This window comes from Styela clava, chromosome 3 (genome assembly GCF_964204865.1).
Source record: "Styela clava chromosome 3, kaStyClav1.hap1.2, whole genome shotgun sequence".
NCBI lineage: Eukaryota > Metazoa > Chordata > Ascidiacea > Stolidobranchia > Styelidae > Styela > Styela clava.
The window spans coordinates 19,936,045-19,955,821 of NC_135252.1; the positions used below are offsets into that span (position 1 = coordinate 19,936,045).

General features: G+C 30.9%; 1 protein-coding gene and 1 long non-coding RNA gene across 2 annotated transcripts; one reads left to right on the plus strand and one right to left on the minus strand.

Annotated features, from left to right (window-relative positions):
• The first annotated feature begins 700 nt into the window (after positions 1-700).
• On the plus strand, positions 701-7,247 carry LOC120342333 (heat shock cognate 71 kDa protein-like). Its single transcript, XM_078110433.1, has 12 exons — positions 701-791; positions 1,096-1,225; positions 1,566-1,672; positions 2,509-2,754; positions 3,111-3,234; positions 3,686-3,839; positions 4,135-4,282; positions 4,451-4,627; positions 5,960-6,124; positions 6,414-6,644; positions 6,761-6,961; positions 7,140-7,247. Exons 1-12 carry the CDS (start codon positions 726-728, stop codon positions 7,245-7,247), a joined length of 1,857 nt encoding a protein of 618 aa, XP_077966559.1. The 5' UTR covers positions 701-725.
• Positions 7,248-14,583: 7,336 nt separating this feature from the next.
• Positions 14,584-17,861, minus strand: LOC144420974 (uncharacterized). The gene is made up of 5 exons (XR_013474822.1): positions 17,739-17,861; positions 17,086-17,259; positions 16,529-16,568; positions 16,010-16,076; positions 14,584-14,706 (listed from the first exon to the last, which is right to left on the minus strand). It is a non-coding gene; the product is annotated as an uncharacterized LOC144420974 (long non-coding RNA).
• Between the last annotated feature and the right edge of the window lie 1,916 nt (positions 17,862-19,777).

Genomic DNA, 19,777 nt, shown 5'->3' on the forward strand with positions numbered 1-19,777 from the left:
ATTCTTCATCGCATACAAATACTTATGCATATAATGTATGCTAAAGTACTTCAGTCCAAGCCAGGTATAAACGAATGTGCAGTGTAGTAGTAGAAAGGGCACATCATATCATTATGAACACTTGTAAAATTTAATATAAACGAACTAGAGTAGCATTCTACTCGTGACAAAGAATTGCAGGAAAGAGCGAGGTTTAATCAAATTATAGTTATTCCTCCTTAAATTGGTTTTTCTAACGGGTATAGATTATGTAAAAATCTCTATATTTTTAAAAGTTTTTTGTGCATTAAAAGCGTGCAATTTCAATAAATCTAGGTTGCATTGGTGAAAAAAGCACTTTGTCTATAGTACAATAAAACAATATTAGGACTTACAGAATCTTATTAAATATAACAATATAGAAAATATTTCTAAGCCTGAAATTTCAGATTTGATTATCGAGAGCGGTTTAAACTGAAAGTTTCACTCTTCTATAATTTAAAAAAAAATCGAGTGGTAAATTTCAAATAGCTGAAGCTACTTTTTATGTTATTCATACACATTCATTGGTTCAGAACCAAACTTTGGATATCATTTATTCTTTAACCCTGCTAAAACGCTTAACTCAATTACTTGATTACTTTTTGTAGATAATGATGTATCAACCGTCATTGATTTACAAATATTTACCAACTTGTTTTTTTTTTAATATGTTTTTTTCAAGTTTTGTAAATTAAAAATATCCAATGCCAGCCATAGGAATTGACCTCGGAACATCAAACTCCTGCGTTGCCGTTTACAGGAATGGACAGGTATTTTTGTTAAACCTATTCATTAATACACTTTTTCAATATTAATAAAGTACAAAGACACGTTAGATCCCAATCAGCAGACATGAGTATGTTCACGTTTAATGCACTCCACATTCTCACTCACATAAGAGGGGACCAAATATAAGCGCAGTATTTAACCCATATCAGTGATGAGAGTAGTATACAATGTGTGGCAAGGTCATTAACTTTTATTTCTTGTTTGAGGTCGGTCGAATGGTTCAACGATCATTTTCTTCAAATAATTGATTATCAGAAAACTGTTAAATTTAATTTTTGTACGCAGACCCACATCATTCAAAACGATCAAGGAAGTAGACTTACTCCGTCTTTAGTGCAATTCACAGAACATGATCGTCTCATAGGCGATGCTGCTAAATCATCATTGTCATCCGATTTTGAGGATACAATTTATCGTAAGATATTGTATATACGCTTATTCATGCCTTCCGCCTGAACCTAGGCCATGTGCAATGTATACTCGTAATTTTTATCGGATATACTTATATGTTCATATTGATATTTGTTATCCATTTGTTGAAATGTAAAATTTACATAAATTTGTTGTTGAATTTTGGAATACACAGATTACGTCAATGTTACTAAAACTTGTAAAAATTGTAAAATTTTGAAGAATTTTCATGCTAATTTAAATTTACGTGTGTAAAGCTGGGAATATTTTCTACAATTATCATACAGAATTATGTAAACCTAGATAGCATAACGATGACTCTACTTTTTTCATCATTTATTCAGAGATTAAAAGGCTAATTGGAAGAACATATGATGACCCTGTGGTGCAAGATGATATAAAGACATTGGGTTATAAAGTCATCAATGACAAAAACAAACCTCTTGTTCGCGTAAGTTGCTGTATTCAATTTCTAATGGCTAGAAGGGCTTTCTAACGTGTTTCCGGTGGACCCCCAAGGGTCCACAGCGCTAGTTGCTGAATTTCTGCTCTTTTCATATGTTGTTGAATAAACTGAAATAAACTAAATAGCACCTGCTAGATTAGTGCTTGGATTAGTAATGAGCATGCATTTGAACAATAATGCCGAAATGAAGCTCCATATGAGTGACTTGACCTCACGGATCTCGATGCGTGTGAATAAAAACCAGCCGCGAGGTTCTAATGAAACATTTCCTGGTCGTTTAATTAAAATCTTTCATTTTATTTAGTTAAGAAAAAACTTTTTCTTCCGTATACTGGTACAAGAGACCAGCGGACAGCACAGTGATTGCTAAATCAAATAAAGTGTCTTGCTTATAGAATATTTAAATTGGAATGCAATGAATATGCAGACTTAATTCACAAACAAAACAAAATAAAATTTAATGATTCTATTATAGCTATATCATTTAAAGTGCTTTGCTCATAGATTATTCAAAATTAGAATTGAAATGACTTGCGAACTTAATAAACGAACCTAACGAAATGAAACGCTCAAACTCGACAAGCAAGGTTGCCCAAAATTGAATATGGTAATAAAACCGAGTCGAATAAAATAAATAGTTTTATCAAGGCAGCAAGTGATTTAATTTTATATCTCCATCAATGAATACTCGAGGTCAATACGACTTTGAATAGAAATGTTGGCGCCCAAGCAAAAAAAAAGTTGGGAAGCTTTGATTTAAATAGTTAGCTCTAACTTCATTATTATTACTTATTCATAATGCACTTATACATATATCACAGGTGTCATACAAAAAGAAAGTAAAATCATTTACTCCCGAAGCGATCAGCGCAATGATTCTAGAATCTCTCAAGCAAACAGCTGAAGATTTTATGGGCAAGCCAGTTACCGATGCCATCATTACAGTCCCAGCTCATTTCAATGATGCACAGCGTAGTGCAACAAGAGATGCAGGAAAAATAGCAGGCTTGAATGTTTTACGAATGATCAACGAACCCACTGCTGCGGCTATAGCATACGGAATAGAGGTATTTTAATTTTTTTTGTTTTCAAGCACCTCCGGTATTTATATTTTCAAAATACTATGTTGGAAACATTCTGAAAAGAAATGCTAGTATGTATCTATTCATTTTGTCATCAGGGTTATGTTCTGAGAACAATGACAGAAACACGAGCAAATTTTTAGATTCGAATTTTAAATTATATAAGAACCATATTTTGTTTAGAATATGACTCTAAATCAGCAAGTGGCATAAAAATGTTCGTAAGGAAAGTTATTGAAAATAAATTTCAAAATAGTTTGCTTTGGTTGGACTTTTCATATCATCTATCCATCCAATAGTCAAACAACGTTTTAATTTTATTAAAACATCATCTTATTCAGACCAAAGAAAAACAAAACATTCTAATATTTGATCTTGGGGGAGGAACTTTTGATGTCACAATTGTAAACATTGAAGATAATATATTCGATGTTAAAGCCACAGGGGGTGACACACATTTGGGAGGTAAACTTAAATACACGCAGCTTCGTAAATAAAATATGTGACCATAGCGGAAAAATTAAATTTCTAGCATTGGCGCACGTGTTCCATTTTTGAAAAATATATTAACTGATATAGTAAATTGATCGTTGCTCCGAACATTCACTCATACAGTATGCTCATACTTTTTTTATGTATAAATGAACAAGTTATCTTAAACTATTTCTATATATTATTTAATGGCTAGTGACGAATATTTCGGAACTATCTAAAAAGCACATTATGTTCTTCCCAAACAAAGATAAGGAACTAAAACCATAATCTTCAATTTAAAAATTACAAATATTGAGGCCGCAACTTATTGCCTGAAAAGATGTAAAAATTCCAATTATTTTCGCCTAAAGATATTTGCCGAAAAATCTTTTCGGAACATTAAGGCAAGATTGTAACATTCCTTTTACTTTCTCATTTTCAGGAAATGATTTTGACAATCGATTGACTGATTATTTTATCAAAGAATTCAACAAAGCAAACAAATGCGACATGTCGGAAGACAAACATGCTTTGAGTCGGCTGCGTGTTCAATGTGAAATAATCAAAAAACAACTTTCATCTGGGACATCGGCAAAGTACACAATTTTATATGTATTTATTTAAAACCATGGCTTTTGAATGGTGGAACTGTATATAGAAATGAAGAAGTCTCAATACGTTATCAATATTTTGAATTATGTCTAGAGCAACATTTTTTATTCATAATTACGTCAATGAAACAAATAGCTGACACAAATTACAATGATAAATTTTTGTTTGCAATACTTGAAAATCTAATTGTAGAATTTACTAAATCATTTCGAAGCATTTGCCTATAGCTAATTTCAAAATAATCTAAACCATTTTTATTCGCTTTATTTTTAATTATAGACTCAATATTGATGGACTTTATAAAGGCAAGGATCTGAAAAGCACTATCATGCGAGTCAAATTTGAAGAACTTAATAGTGATTTGTTTAAAAATACAATTAAGATTGTTAAAAAGACGCTTTCAGATGCAGGGATGAAAGCTAAGAATGTATGCTTATATTTTATTTATTTGATGTTGGTGTCTTGTTTTTATTTTTTTCTTACCAACTAGAGTCATAATGTTATGAAAAAATTCTTCTGAAATTCAGTGTCTAACTGCAACCAAAATCACAGAATGTAGCACCCAATATTTTTATAAACATTTTGTTTTTTGTAGATTTCCAAGGTTGTACTTGTGGGTGGATCAACAAGAATTCCAAAAATTCAGCAACTTTTGAAGAAGCATTTCGAAGGCAAAATCCTATCTAAAACGATCAATGTCGATGAAGCCGTAGCTTATGGCGCAGGAGTTTTGGCAGCTAAACTGTCTGGTGATACAGAAATCATGTCTGACGTAGGTTGTTTGATTACATTAATTTCATGTTGCAAATTATTCTCATTTCACGTTCAAAGCAAAATATTGGTTGATTAAACAAGAAGGTTGAGGTTGTTTTAAGACGTTTTTTGTGCGAGCAATATATTGTTACGATTGCAACTACTTTGTGTCTTTCTACAGGCATTCTACGTAGTATAAAGATAAAGCAGATGATAAAGAGCCACGTTCCGAAAATACTCAACTAACCCCGAATATTAACACTAATTGACTTGCCAGATATATTTTTTCTTTTTCTCAAGCTACCATATGTCAAAATTGCAATTACGGTAATATATTGGCGTAATGAAGTTTGCCCAGCTTTACACGACGCATCTTGAGCAATTCTTTCTACCCAGCTAGATTCGTGAATTTGGACGGTATTTGTTGTTTTGAAAGACAGCCTTTTGGGGTTGGTGACGTAGCGTATATATTATATACACTCGATAACTCTCTAGCACATATAAATATCGTTCTATTCGAGTTATGTACATACACAGTAGATCGATTCTGTGGCATGTTTGCACTTGAAAATTAACGCGAGCAATTATAGTTTTCAGGGAATTTTTAATATTTCAGCGACTGAATCTGTATCTTTAACAAGGTAGGCAAACGCTGAATGTTGCATATCATTGATTATACATTTTCTTTACACTTGTCATTTGTCACATAGATAGCTTGCATTTGCAGAATGGGTGGCTTCTCACCCATTTTAGTATTTGCCTACAATTATCAAGCTTCAAACCAGTTTTTCGCAATAACGTTTATCCATCCACTGGATTTCAATTTCAACTAAATACTACACAACATTTGGTCAAAGCATTCCCTGATTTCAACATATTTAATATTGATATGAGTCAAAGCAAGGTCACAGATCAGCTGAATAAACGAATAACATAACATACTTATGAAATGCGAGTTACAAGCGTTAGTGTTATGTCAATAATTTAGTTCTAAGTAAATAGAGGTCGATGGCTCGCTATTGTGGTTACGGAGGTGTTTTTGTATATAGGAGTTAGAATATGATTTAACAAAAACTTGTAGAAATATCAATTATTTCGTGGAAAGATAATGTGTTTCTCTTAATTGTCCATCTACTTTTAAATTCAATGCTTGTTAAAAACCGGGTCAAATATCCCGGACGTAACTGTACGCCCCACGTCTTGACCGACTATTGTGAATAGACGCAATTCAGACGCAAACAAAGGGGTGAGTGACGAGTGTAGCCAGGGTGTCAGCGAATACTAACAAACATTGTTAAATAAAGTTCCCGCACTTCATTAGGATTCCTAATCTATACAGTATTATTTTTAGGTCAAAGAAATAGATCTTCGGGACGTGTTGCCGCTGTCAGTTGGTTGGAGAAGTCGTGGGGACAGAATGAATATAGTACTTCGAAAAAATACCAAAATACCCATCACTGACACAGACCTAACACCGGCAACAACTGTAGATAATCAGACAAAAGCTACATTTTATGTAAGAAGAAACATTTTTAAAATGTTTTTGAAATATTCTTGTTTTGCGTTGCTATGAAATCATGAGGCAAGATTCTTTTGATTGATCATGATTATACTATTATTATGTATTATGTAGAATTAAATCTACATGTCGTAAGTGAAAATGGTATGATCAAAATTGCCGTTTATACCTTCCACGAGTTTTTTTAAATATACCCCTTTTAGTTATGAAATTGTAATAAAACTAAAATATTCTATCATTTTTCACAACATTAAACAATAATAATCTACAGTTTGTTTTATTCTAGATTTACGAAGGAGAAAGAGCATGTGTTAAACATAATCACCTCCTTGGCAGTTTCAGTCTTCATAATATTCCACCAAAGCCAAAAAATCAAGAGAAGTTTTCTTTGTGCTTCGCAATTGATGAAAGTGGAATACTTACTGTAAGCGCCCGTAACACCAGTAGCGGCGAGGAAAATCAAATCGTGATTTCGAATAACAGAGGAAGATTGAGTGCAAAAGAAATTGATCAAATGGTATATCACTATTTTGATAATTTTTGTCCATTTTACCAAATTCTTCAAAGTGACAAATTTAGTTGTTTATATTTGAAATTTGTTTGAATTACTAGTTGCTTTGCTATTATTAACAGAGAGAAGAAGCCGAAAAATTCAGAAAAGAGGATGAAGAGTTTAAAGCACGGAATAAAGCTAGAAATATTCTTGAAGATTACGTGTATGCAATTAAGCATTCAGTCGATAATCCTGATTTTCAAGGAAAAATGTCAGAGCAACACAAAATAAATATTTTCGAAAAATGTACGGAAATATTGAACTGGGCTAAAATACAAGAAGTAAGTCCATATTGCCTCATGTAATGTAATTCAACATGATTTAATATCTGATTATACTTTTTCTTAGGATTTTACAAAAAAGAACAAAAGTTTGTTATGTTATCTCATCCTTTTTACAAAACATAAATACCAAAAAAAAATTATTGACTTCTACTACCTATTTCTTACTTGTTTTTAGGATCCCGAAATCGATGAATGCGAAAAGAAGAAGATAGAACTTAAAAACTTATGTCGTCCAATCTTTGCAAAGTTACCTGGTGGAGAAGCCCATTTACAGACACTATAAAACTGATATCAATTAACTTCAATTATATGTTATAATCAACTTCAGTTATTAATTATATATCAAATTAAACGTTAAAAACATATAAATTAAGTTGTAAAGTGTGTCGTAGTGTATATTAGATTGATTCTTACATACAAATTTGTTTAATTTGCTGCAAGATTATATTATAAGACAGTTCAATATTTATAGTTATTGTATACTTTGTAGAAGTCAATAAAATAACATAAAAAATGAAAATAAATAATATAATAATCAGATTGAGAGAAGAGATAAAAACAATTAGATTTGCTTACTTGCTAAATTTCAAATCAAATAGATCGTAAGAATAAAGCAACCTGATTACCAAACATAAATTTAGCTAGTTCTTTATAAAAATTCTAACCAATCACAGTACATGAATATTTTAACTGTTTGAATGAAACTAAAATTTACAACAATTAGGATCTCTGAGTGTGCTCTTGATTAAATCAGATTTTTGTTATACACAGAGTGTCCATAAAGTCTTAATAAATTTTAAAATTGCAAAGAAATTTATCGATAACATATATTGTTTTGGCTCTCACAGATGTATTAAATAAATTATAAATACATAAACACTAATTGATTAATATACAACAAACCTGGTTAATATATATTGAAAACTGACGTCATAACAAAATTGAAATTGTAAACAGACTTTATGAACCCTGTACTGAAATAGCGTCTCTGCTTGTGAATGTATATACTACAAGATTTAAAAATGAATATTTATAGCTTTTAGCACACTGATCTATCTTCATGAAATCATGAATATATTAACTTTAGAAAATTCTGATTGAAGTTTGATCATTCAAGTGAGAAAATATGAAATGACAACATTTTTTTACTTAGCCACAACCGTATATAGCCTTATCGTTCTGTATGTTTTCGAGAAATCTGCTAACGACTGTTCTCTATATGAGTCGCCTATTCACTATAACAATATATATATTCATCTCTGACATTTGACTAAGCAGCTTCGGTTTTAAACAACAAGAAAGCATAATTATGCCTAATTTCATTCAATAATTCAATTAGGTCGATAATTGCCAAATTTTTGGGTTTTCTGTTCGATAACATTTCTTTGAATTACTCATAAAATAAACCTCAATCTGCCAATAAAATTTCTCAAATCCAATTTTATGATTGAAATTACATTCAAAATGAACTCAAGCTTATTTATTTACAGTGATATAGCTACCACTGTATGAATAAAAAAGCTCGTTGGTAATGCAGATGAATGTAATTCAGAAGACATAGTGTGATGTGTATTATTAAATATTCAACCTGAATCTTTATACTCAAAAATAAAAAGAATAGAATGAGAAATTCCTTTTACTTATAAAATAATATTGTACTTTATTATTAGAGCTAGAGCTTGATTGTGCTTTTTCTTCAGTAACAAACCTGGCATCTAATTAATGTTTGCAAATATATGAATATTGTTAATTGTATATGCAACTATCTATGGGATCCCATTCTATCGTAATATTTTCCCTTATGGACTGACTGTAAACCTTCCTTGTATAGGTAATGATTTTTAGAATAAAACTTTTGCCTAGGAATTTTTACATTCAAGCATTATACTTTTGGTTATTGACTAAGCGCGAATAAGATATTTTTGGAAAAAATGTAACCGCTTTTTACCCACAAAATTTATGGGTCGTCACTTTCCAGAGTTTGAAATGTATATTGGAAATTAGAGTTGCAAAGATCCATTGCTTGATAGTTTATGAAATAAAATTCAATCTACTTTACCATGAGAATTTTAAGCTTTCACAGTTTTTGCCGAATATCTTGATTTTAACAAAATCGGTATGAGTGATTATTAAACTAGTATATTAATTTGAATATTTTATTAATGTATATTCGAAAATATTTGTGAAACCAATTTCCATCTCCGGTAATAAATATAATAATTACATCAATCCCTCATTTATGTCTGCATTAATGTGAGGGGTCGCATTTTTGTATATGGACCGTATGGATATAACAGCGCTATACATGTCAAGTTGTTTACTATAGTAATAGTCATAGAAAATAGTGAAGAATATATTAATAATGTACTAAAGTAGTGTTATTTCAAACAAATGAAGTAACTTGCCTTTATTGTCCAAAATATTACACGTAATTTATACGGCATGATATTCTCTATTAAAAATTATTATAATTCCAACTATGTTTATAATTTTTACCTTTTATTAAATTGAGTTCTTAGAAATTGCACAAAGTTTACGCACAAGACTTATCTGCCATCTATATCTTGTCCTATACGTAGGCACATAAATATCTCGTAATTTTTGACATATTTTAACATCAAAGATGAAACAATGATTTTTAGTGTTGCAATTTATACAACAAACATTACCTCAACTTGTTTGTTATTACCGAAGCATGAGTGAACGTTTGAAAAAATATTGTTTAACTAGGGATTTCGCAGTTATTCGAAATAATACTACACAAAACTATCACACGATCCGTTCATTACAATCAGTAAAACTATTTATTGAATGAAATGCTTTATTGCCCAAGAAAACAAAAAATACACGGAGATATAAAATGGTGTATGAGAGTTTTATACTTAGTCTACGTCGTTAACTTTGGGTTTTTGTTTCATTGTCCCTTGATAACCTCTCATCTAAAACAATCTTTTATGTTCTATATACCAAGCATTTTAAATTTTCTCGATAAACCGAAACTTGTTCTTTTTGTTTAGAAATAAAAATGCATTAAATAGATCAAAATCTTGAAATTATATTATATTACCAGTCTATAGATCAGTCATTCTCATACTAGGCTTTGATAGCCGCATGCGGCTCTTAACAACCTTTCCAGCGGCTCTAGTTGATGCTTTAAAAATCAATTACTTTCGGAGAAACTTTTTCATTGAAAACTAATCATTGACTTGAAATTAAAATGCTATTAGTTAGTCTATTAGTTAGTCGATTGGATTCCGCCATGTTTATTTGCGTAACGTTGACTAACTTATCTGCAAGATGCAATAGTGACGCCACAGTACGCGTTTCCGCACTCACTTGGACACTTTTCGCTTGGAGAGATTTTAGACATGGCTCACTTTCGTGGATTTGTTTTTGTCGCATTTCCAAATATTATGTATAAATCGAATAAATCAATGATTATTTTAATTTCTGGAGCATTTTAATTTCGTTTCAGTAATTAGAATAGAAATCAAAGCCAAATTAAATGGCTGTTAGTCTGGGGTGGGCAAAATCGAATATTTTTTCGAATCGAATGATTCGAATATTTTTAACGAATACCGAATAGTCGAATAATGAATACTTTTATACATAACAGGGATCCAGAACGTCGGAGGTCGATACTCCCTTTGAAAATTAATAGAAATATTGAAAAGTCGGCAATAAAGCGTTTTTTTATACAGAGTAATGGTTAATTTCATCATATTATCGAAGTTTTATATTTCTAGTATACCCGTGCGTTCACATCAGCAACAGTTGTTGAAGACATTAAGGGATGATTTCAAAACCAAAATAATTTTATTCTCAGTTTTATCCTCTGTATTGGCTTTGATCTTACTTATCACCGCTTGTAAATTAACCGTGACTATTTAAAGTGAACGGTAACCGAGATGCACATATTTATTAAAATTCTAATTGAGTTCCTCACGCTTTTCTGTGGTGTTCGTGTTATTTTAGTATTAAATTGATGAACCTCGCAAATTTGCGATTGCGTGAATCCTGAATGTTGATTTAAACTAGCGATTAGATAAATTGGCCATATAGGCATTTCTAGACCTGTGTGCCTGATGAGGGTCAGACGCTAATTATAACTAATTCCTTCATGTTTTAACGCCCCGACGGGTATTATAGCTAAAATAGTTACTGAGTAATGCTCAATTTTAATCACGGAATTTGGTACTCAAACTCAGCACTTCACTTATTGATTTTGAAAAGGTCATGCCTTAATTATTACAGCCCAAATGTTTCAAAATTTAACACTTATAATCATTTTCGATGATAATAGACGCAACAATTCGTGAACGAGTCAGTGTGCATTGTTACAACAAAATTCACGATTGATTTTACGTTCTACTCTTGGCTCCACGCCCATGCATGGTCGAGTAAAATGTTTACATATTCGAAACTCACTTGGCCAAGGATGGAAGAGATCACTGTAGAGCTAATACAAAGTGCTTTAAAAAGGTAGCACATGACATTTTCTGTCTGGTTACAACTTAATGAGTGTTTTTCATACAAGTAACTCATACCAGCTTTTGGAAGAACTTTTGCTAGTCATTTTTAAATCCATGTTATTTATATAACTCGAGTTTTCTAAGGATCCAAAATCACATTTTTCACAATGAAACGCCGAAAAGTCATTATAACGTCATTCAATTTTAATCAATTTTATGTTCGAGTCATGCAAGAAATGTCACCAAACATGCGGAGTTTAAAATGTGGAAAATTTATTACAAATACTTAATCTGGTTCGACGTTTGTAACTTTACGGAACGGTCGGTACGTTTTTTTTTTGCAAAATATAGAATTGAAACGATACGTTAAGTGCAAAGAAAAGCACATAACAACCACAACGCAAAGACAACGACTTTTTAAATTTGTCGTTTTTTTTTTGATAGCAAGTGCCGTGGGGAAATTTTGCACAATTCACGATTGAGTTGGAGACTCGCGAGTTTGGTGTCCAAGCAGAGCGGCGCAGGTCACGTGGTACCGGATATTCGAATAGTAAAATGCCATTCGAATATTTTATCATTCGATCGTTATTCAAATATTTTGCTCAGCCCTAGTTGTTACGTGTGTTGTTGTTAAGATGACTTGGTATTTTAAATACGTGCTTAAGTTTGGTTGCTATTTTAACTTGCCTTGTTTGTGTGCGCTCTTCACAACATGTTCAAAATTTGGCTGTGGGACTAGAAAAGTTTGAGAACCACTGCTGTAAATCATTCAGGAGCATTTTGTTTTACATTTTTATTGTGTCTTTATTAATGTCTTGTTTTATATATTTAATGAGTTGAAAATGTATAGAGTTAATCAAATGTATAAAGTTGGTCAAATTAATTCCATGATCTAAAGTATCATTCAAAAATTTTGTAAATAAAAATTAAAAAAAATTAAAGCAATGTGTTTCCCGCTTTGAATTTTTGTTAATGATTGTAAAATATTGACAATGATATTTAGGTAGATAGTACAAACAAAGGACACCTATAGCAAGGCGGGATTAAAATGTCATTGGGGATCATATAATCCGTCAGTATACCAGTTGCTAGTTTTTTATCTGTCTGCGCCATTTTCTGATTTCACCGAGATTTGAGTCACAAAATTTACGTAAAACAAGATTATTACATTTTTTTATTGAAATTTTGACTTGTTATGGATCAGAAATATTACACGGAATGTACGTTGTTATAAAAATAACTTAATCTCTACGGCATTTTATTAATTCTTTACATTAATCATAAATAAATATTCTGACAACATATCTATTTTGGATCTTGATTATTCAAGACTATTTGTTGTTAGTTAATTAAGATACGCCCTTGTTATGAAGCACCAAATCATTAATGAACTATTACGTATACTCTGATCATAAATGACACGCCATTTTGTTTTATATACTAAAAAGCTCACGTAACATATTTTTGAAAAGCATTAGAAACAATTAATATATTTTTACTTTATTTTTTGTAAATTAGTATTCTGTTTGAATTTTGATGATGCATTAATGATACCGTAGCTTACGACAGTGGCTTGTTTTACATTTCATCAATTTATCTTTGCATTGAGTTATTCAATAACTAAATATATCACTTACAATGTAGATTTTTTTGTTTTGTTTTAGAAGAACGTGTTTTATTGTTTAAAGATTTGGTTTGATGTGTTGCTTCATGCAGGCATATCGCTATTCTCTGTTATCGAAATAAATTTACCAGGTCAATGAGTCATAAGAGATGAGAGATTATTATGGTGTCGTATTTCATAGCTCAATAAATTATTGTTGTGTTTGTAAGATATCACGGAAAGCAGGTGTATATGATTAAGAATCGAATTACAGCAATTCAAGATAAACTTCCAAGAAGAGTACATTTGTTTCGTTCCCGACTAAACATTTGATTCGCAAGATGTAGGTTGTGCAGTGACCATAAATAAGTCATTGGCATTTTCATGCTTTGAAATTTTCAATTTAATTCTGCTTCAATGATTTAAAACATTGGCACAGAATTTTGCTAATTATTGCATATTAAATTATCTAGGTGTAAGAAGAGGCTTGATAACTTGCGTTAATTTGTTATTACTTCCGATATATATTCGCTGATTTTCATTCAATACATGAATAAAAAAAAATGTAAATTGAACTGAAAATTTCGTAAATTTATTCTCATGAGAGTGAGAATCGCAATCATCTATTTTCAAGTAAACAAATTTCCTATCAAGTAAATGGCCAAGTTAGCAGTCGTGGGGAAAAGATGCAGTGGCATTAACAAGTATTTACCTAGCTTTTACCAGATTCTGTTTGATGCGATATGGACAGGAGAAATAAACATTAAACTACTAACCGAATTCTTTAGTAACGTATCCGCATATTTGGTTTATATCTAGACCTTATTTTGGTTTTACTAAAGGTTGTGAAAATGTCAAAGATATGAGATATGATTTCTCGAAATTCAAAACGAACAAACATACTTTGACCATATTGAATTTCATTTATTTTGCGCCCTCATATATAGCAACCATAAGTGACGCCGCTCAATATTGTATGATGAAAATTTTGGACTACACTTTCTAAATTAAAAAAAATATATATCCCAATACTATGTGCTCTGTCTTAAACTATAGAGTTTTCTGAGTTTTTGTTCATCTGATAATCCAGCAGAAAGCCAGAATAAGCTTAATCCCGCCACTTCGGCAGATTTAGTCATTTATTTAATTTGATGCATTCCAACATTGAAGACGGACTAACGAGAGACGATAAAACTTGCTTGCTGAGACCATTGCCCAGATAGGTTTACGCATTCTACAAAGTATTAAAAAAATCGTTTATACGGTGGATCCCGTGTTTGATTCAAGAATAGGATCATTACCTGCGAGAGGATTGCTGTACTGCGCAATTCCCGTTATTACTAATATGATCCTACTTTTGTCTAAATCCATAAATACGTGTTGCTGTATACATTTTCGGTGCGCTAGGTAACTAGATTACTCGGTGCGCCATTGTCAGACACTAGTAGCAGGCAGAAGGTCCCTGTTTGTTTACGAAACTAATAGGTTTTTAGTTTTCCATTCCTCCAAAACATCCACCCTAAATATACGTTTAAAAATCACACTCGATTTTTTGCATAATATATTTAGGTAACTTCAGGGGAGAAATTCCGTTTAATATGAGAAAATGTAATTCTGGTTAATATATAAATTCATCCATCCAGTTTGTCTCCACCATCTTTAAGCCCCTAAAATATAAATATCATAATTTAAACATTGTTATATAAAAGTAATAAATTTATAGATAAAGTAATTAGCAATAGATAATTAGATAAGTAACACGAAATGAACGGAAAAGATTATATCATACCATTGCCTTCTTTGCACATAGGCTTATATAAGTTTAGACAAGTGTATCTGTGTTTTCTAGTTAATTTGATTAATAATCTTAAAATTATTTAAACTATTTCAATGGAGTACATTTAAAAAATTTAAATTGTGGAGTTGATAATACCTAATGTAGCCCACACGATTTTGTAAGATAAGAATTAAAGTTACACCCATGATGCTGTATTAGGGCAAATTGCATATTTCATCTCCTAATTTGAAATATATTTTTTCGTATGCCGAATCCGATTGAAATTATACCCAATAAAATCAATTTACATTTGATGAGTAATATAAGTGTTTTTCTTATTATTCTGTCAATTAAATTTATTTTAATGTTATTAATTAAGGCTTAGAAAATAGGAAAAATTTTGCGTTTAGGCAAAAAAATTATTTTTTTTGAATTATTGAGTTCTTGGTATCTGTAAACGTCAAATAAGCGCAGTGTTTTTTATCATAAAATTTATGTTATTATTATGAACCAATATTGAAATATTATCTGAGAGTCAGATCCGGAGTAGAAATCGGACTCAAGTATTGGCTTTTTTATGGTTTGAATCGGAGTCGTATCGACAAACGCTCCAGTGTCGGAACTCGAGGTCGGTGTCAGAATTTTATATTTTTCAAAGTCCAGGACAGGTCAAAAAAACAGTTTAAAAATCTCTACAGTACTCAATAGGCATCAACTTGACTTGGCATTCTTAACAGTATATTAAAGTATAGGCTTGCGTAATCAAAATTTTTGTCATCAAAATTTTCTCGGAGTTCGAAGTCGTGGTCAAAATTTTTTACAAGTCGGGAGTTTCAGACTAAAGTGAATTTTTCCCGACTTAACTTACGCACCTGACCAGTGAGTTGTATAAAACGCTACAGGAAACATTTCTGGGAAAAACAACAATAACCTTTGATACGATTACGGCTCCCTCCACTATCAAGTCCAGGAATTTGAAATAAATACCTGGCTAAGTAATCCCATACTCGACATGAATTGGTAACCGAACGAGAGGCCGTTGTTCGCCCTATAAAGAAAACATCTTATCGGCTTCCCTTCTCCCCCGGAATGAATATGTAAATCATATCCTATTTACTACAAATATATTCTCAAGTTGGAATGCTTGAATAGACAAAAAAAATAAAATATTAATAATATAATATTGATCCTACTCTTTTATTGTGCGTCTCGCATGTCCGCTTCGAAAGCTTTCACGAAGTCTTCCAGCTCAGCAAGGTCCTGTGTATAAAAATCACGATTGAACGATAGCTTGTCGAATTATTGATAACGTCGACACAAGTACAGTTTATTTTATAACCATGGTCAGATCAATTAAATTCCTAAAACAAATTTTGCTAGACACCTATTATGGGGTTTTTAGTCATCAAACATTTCTTTATGCAACTCCAAGTTACTTTTTTGAAAGTTTTTTTGTTTTCATGGCTCGTGATTCCACATATTCGATATCATGACTACAACTTAACATTTTGATAAGAGTTAGTGTTGACACTTTCCACATTAATTCGTTTTCAATTAACAATATTTTTTGTCAAAGGATGGCTGATTCAGATTATGCTTTTATACTATTGTAGTATCATTTACAAAGTTGAGTCTTGTTTTTGCTGAGAATAAATTATACTTAAAACACATAAATTATCATAAGATATTAAAAGGCAATAGTGCAAATTTACCGCGTCTCCGTAAGATGTTAAGCGCCCATGTAGGATTCCCCTGTGTAGTATAAAAATATTTTTTATTAAATCAATCAAAAGATTAATGTAGTACAACTCAACAATTTTTCATTCATTGATAATTCATGGATGCCTAGTTGTGAAACACTAATCAGAATAAAATAGGAATACCACAAACGACGCTGCAAAGACAGTAATTAATTGTTTAAGGTAGTGTGGTTGTTTATGATTTATTTTTGTATGTTGCACAGGTTAGAGAAACACAGGTTAGTAATAAATTATCTGCTATTAATATTCTTGTAATATTTCAGCACAATTATCTATAAACAGTTTTTATTATAAACAATTTCTTAATGTATTCATATTTGTTTTTTATCACTAATTTAAAGGCATTCAATTATTTCAAAACACTACATTGCCATTTTTATTTATAAACAAGTTTTGACTGAAAAACGGATTATTTATTATGTTTCACCTTTCCAATTTTCCCATGTTTAAATGTACATATGTTTTGATTGGAATGAAACAAAAAAATAATTTTTTTGAATAAATCTTACCATAGTTTCCAATACAGGTTGATGATGTAGTTTGAGTATGTATGGAGGGTAGTAGCATAACTGTTGAACGGGGATAGCATTGAGAGCAGGGAATTTGTTGTGTAATAGTATGCACCGTGACACTGCTGTGCCAGAAGCACAACAAGAATCGCTAAAGCTGCGTTGACTTTCATTCTGTAATGTAAGATTGAAATCAAGTTAAAAGAGACAAATATGGAATTAAAATCCCTAATTTTCAAAATAAGATGGAAGTGTTATTAGATAAGCAGATTCAACACCGATCGTTCGACGATACTATATTTTTAACGTTGATTATGGCAGTTTCCTAAATAAACGTTGTTGTTTTTTAAACCGTCAGAAAAATAAGCGTATTAAAAAAATTATAAACAACATTCACTATCAAGACATAATATAAACTTTAAAAAGTCTGAAATTTTATTCTCTAAAATACCAAAATATATTGAATACTCTTACTCTTAATGAGTTTTGTTGGATGCTCACGTGACTCAGGTGGGTAAAATGTAAAGATATTTTCTTCCTGATAATATTGATTTCTCATTCATTTTATATTTATTTTATACTCCTAAACATTTTCCTAACCAAATATATTAGATTCAAAATTGAAAATTAACTAAACCCTCAAAATGACTTACGTCTTCCACTGTCAACTTCCGAATCTGAGATAATCTCTCCACAACGTTGCAAAGAATATGCCAGAATTGTGTGCAGTGTTAACCAATTTAAAATAAATTTTTCTATAAAATGGTTTTTAAAAAAAAGGTTTCGTATTACAAAATGTTTTAGTATAATTTAACCTTGGTACAAACGTGACTGGCTTTGACAATACTACTGAAATACCATAAAACATGTGTGGACCTCATTGTTTGACTGGAACGTAAATTTTAAAATTCAGCAATTGTGAGTAAAACGTGTTACAATACGTTGTGCTACTTTCAGGATGTAATTATATTTTTATGTCAAATTCATGACAGCAATTTCCTACTTTTTAAAAATATGTGGAAGACCCGATAGAATTTTGCAACAGTTTTTTTTCAATTTCACTTGATAACGAGCTATTTAGAAAATAATACAATAACAGCCACACTAATGATCTATTCAATTCATGCAGCGACCCTCATCCAAAATAGTCGTAATCTCACTAATCATGGTGTCTAGAAATAATGAATGAATGCATTGAAAACTGATTTCTCCATATGGATGGTTTTCAATAACTTCGTCAGGATTAATATGAGCATAGATGAGTTCTGAACATTAAAGCTCATGGAAACTTCCGTGGTATAAGTTATTTTTGATTGACAGGTAATTTAACTTTCAACGTAACATTTCGACATACTAGGACCAGTAATATTGCGTACATTTTGTCTCATTCAATTTGCGGGGCATTAGGCCAATTTCTTTTTAGTTCTTTATTTAATATATGAAACAAATCAAATGCAATTCCTGAACAAACCGTATGTAAATTTTCAAACGAAAAACCTGTAAAGTATCACAACAGTTTTCAGTGAAAAGGCATCGAATAAAATACAAAATACCAAATGCTACATTATTTCGAAACTTTCAAATTCATATTGTGGTTAACTTATTTTTGCAGTAAGCAATTGGTTGCTGAATATTATAAAAAACAAACTATAGATAATGTAAAGATAAATCTCTTCAAATTCCATACTGGTAAGTGGTAATTTAATTAACTTCTCAGTGGCAGACAGCGTATGTTATTGCCAAAATAATACTTTGACAGTTGAAATAAGGTTCATGACTATAAATTTTCAAACATACAGTGCTTTCCAAAATTTAACGGTCAACAAACAGAGGAACCATCTTTCAATTTATCCTATATTTAATTTGATTCTGCGTTTTATTTGGTCGTTTAATTTCACATTAGCCGAAATATTGTTGTGACATGTAATTGAATGGTTTCGACAAATATTTTACCACGATTGGTGTACAACACGAGCGATTTTATGACATGTAAAATTAAAAATTATTTTAGGACTGACATGTTGTGATATTTTTGCTTCGTAAAAATAATCCATTTTTCTAAAAAATACATCAATCAACATTTCAATAATTTTATTGTTTCCCTGTCATTTCAAAATTAATTTGAAAATCACAGACCTCTCAAACCACATACTGCTTTGAAATTAAGTATACTTTGTAATTTGCAATGAAACTTAAGCTTTTTCAAAACATGTTGTTGAAATGTAACTTCAAAAGTATGAATACAAATTCAATATTTGTATTTAACATTGAATAATATTTTTACTTATTTATTGAATCACATTTAACTAGTGCTGCCCGCTAGATGGTGCTGGATTTCAAATATTCGATTGTTGATTAAAATATATATACTGTATTCAATGTAGCATATAGTAATTACATAATTAAATTCAAAACTTAGTAATTTTGTTGATTTCTGCAAAAAAATTCGTTATCATAAAGCAAAAATGCTCTTTTGTTAAACTTTGAAATTTGGATCTCATTTACTCGTAGTTACTAAACAGTAACGTTTATTTTAAGTCCATCTTGATATCAAATTATGTCAATTATAAAGCTCGTAATATATCAAACAGGATATATTTCAGATTAGAAATATGACTTCAACTGTCAGATATTACAAATTTCCCCCATTTTTTTAAAAGAGCGATAAAATATGTGACATATTTTCTGTAAT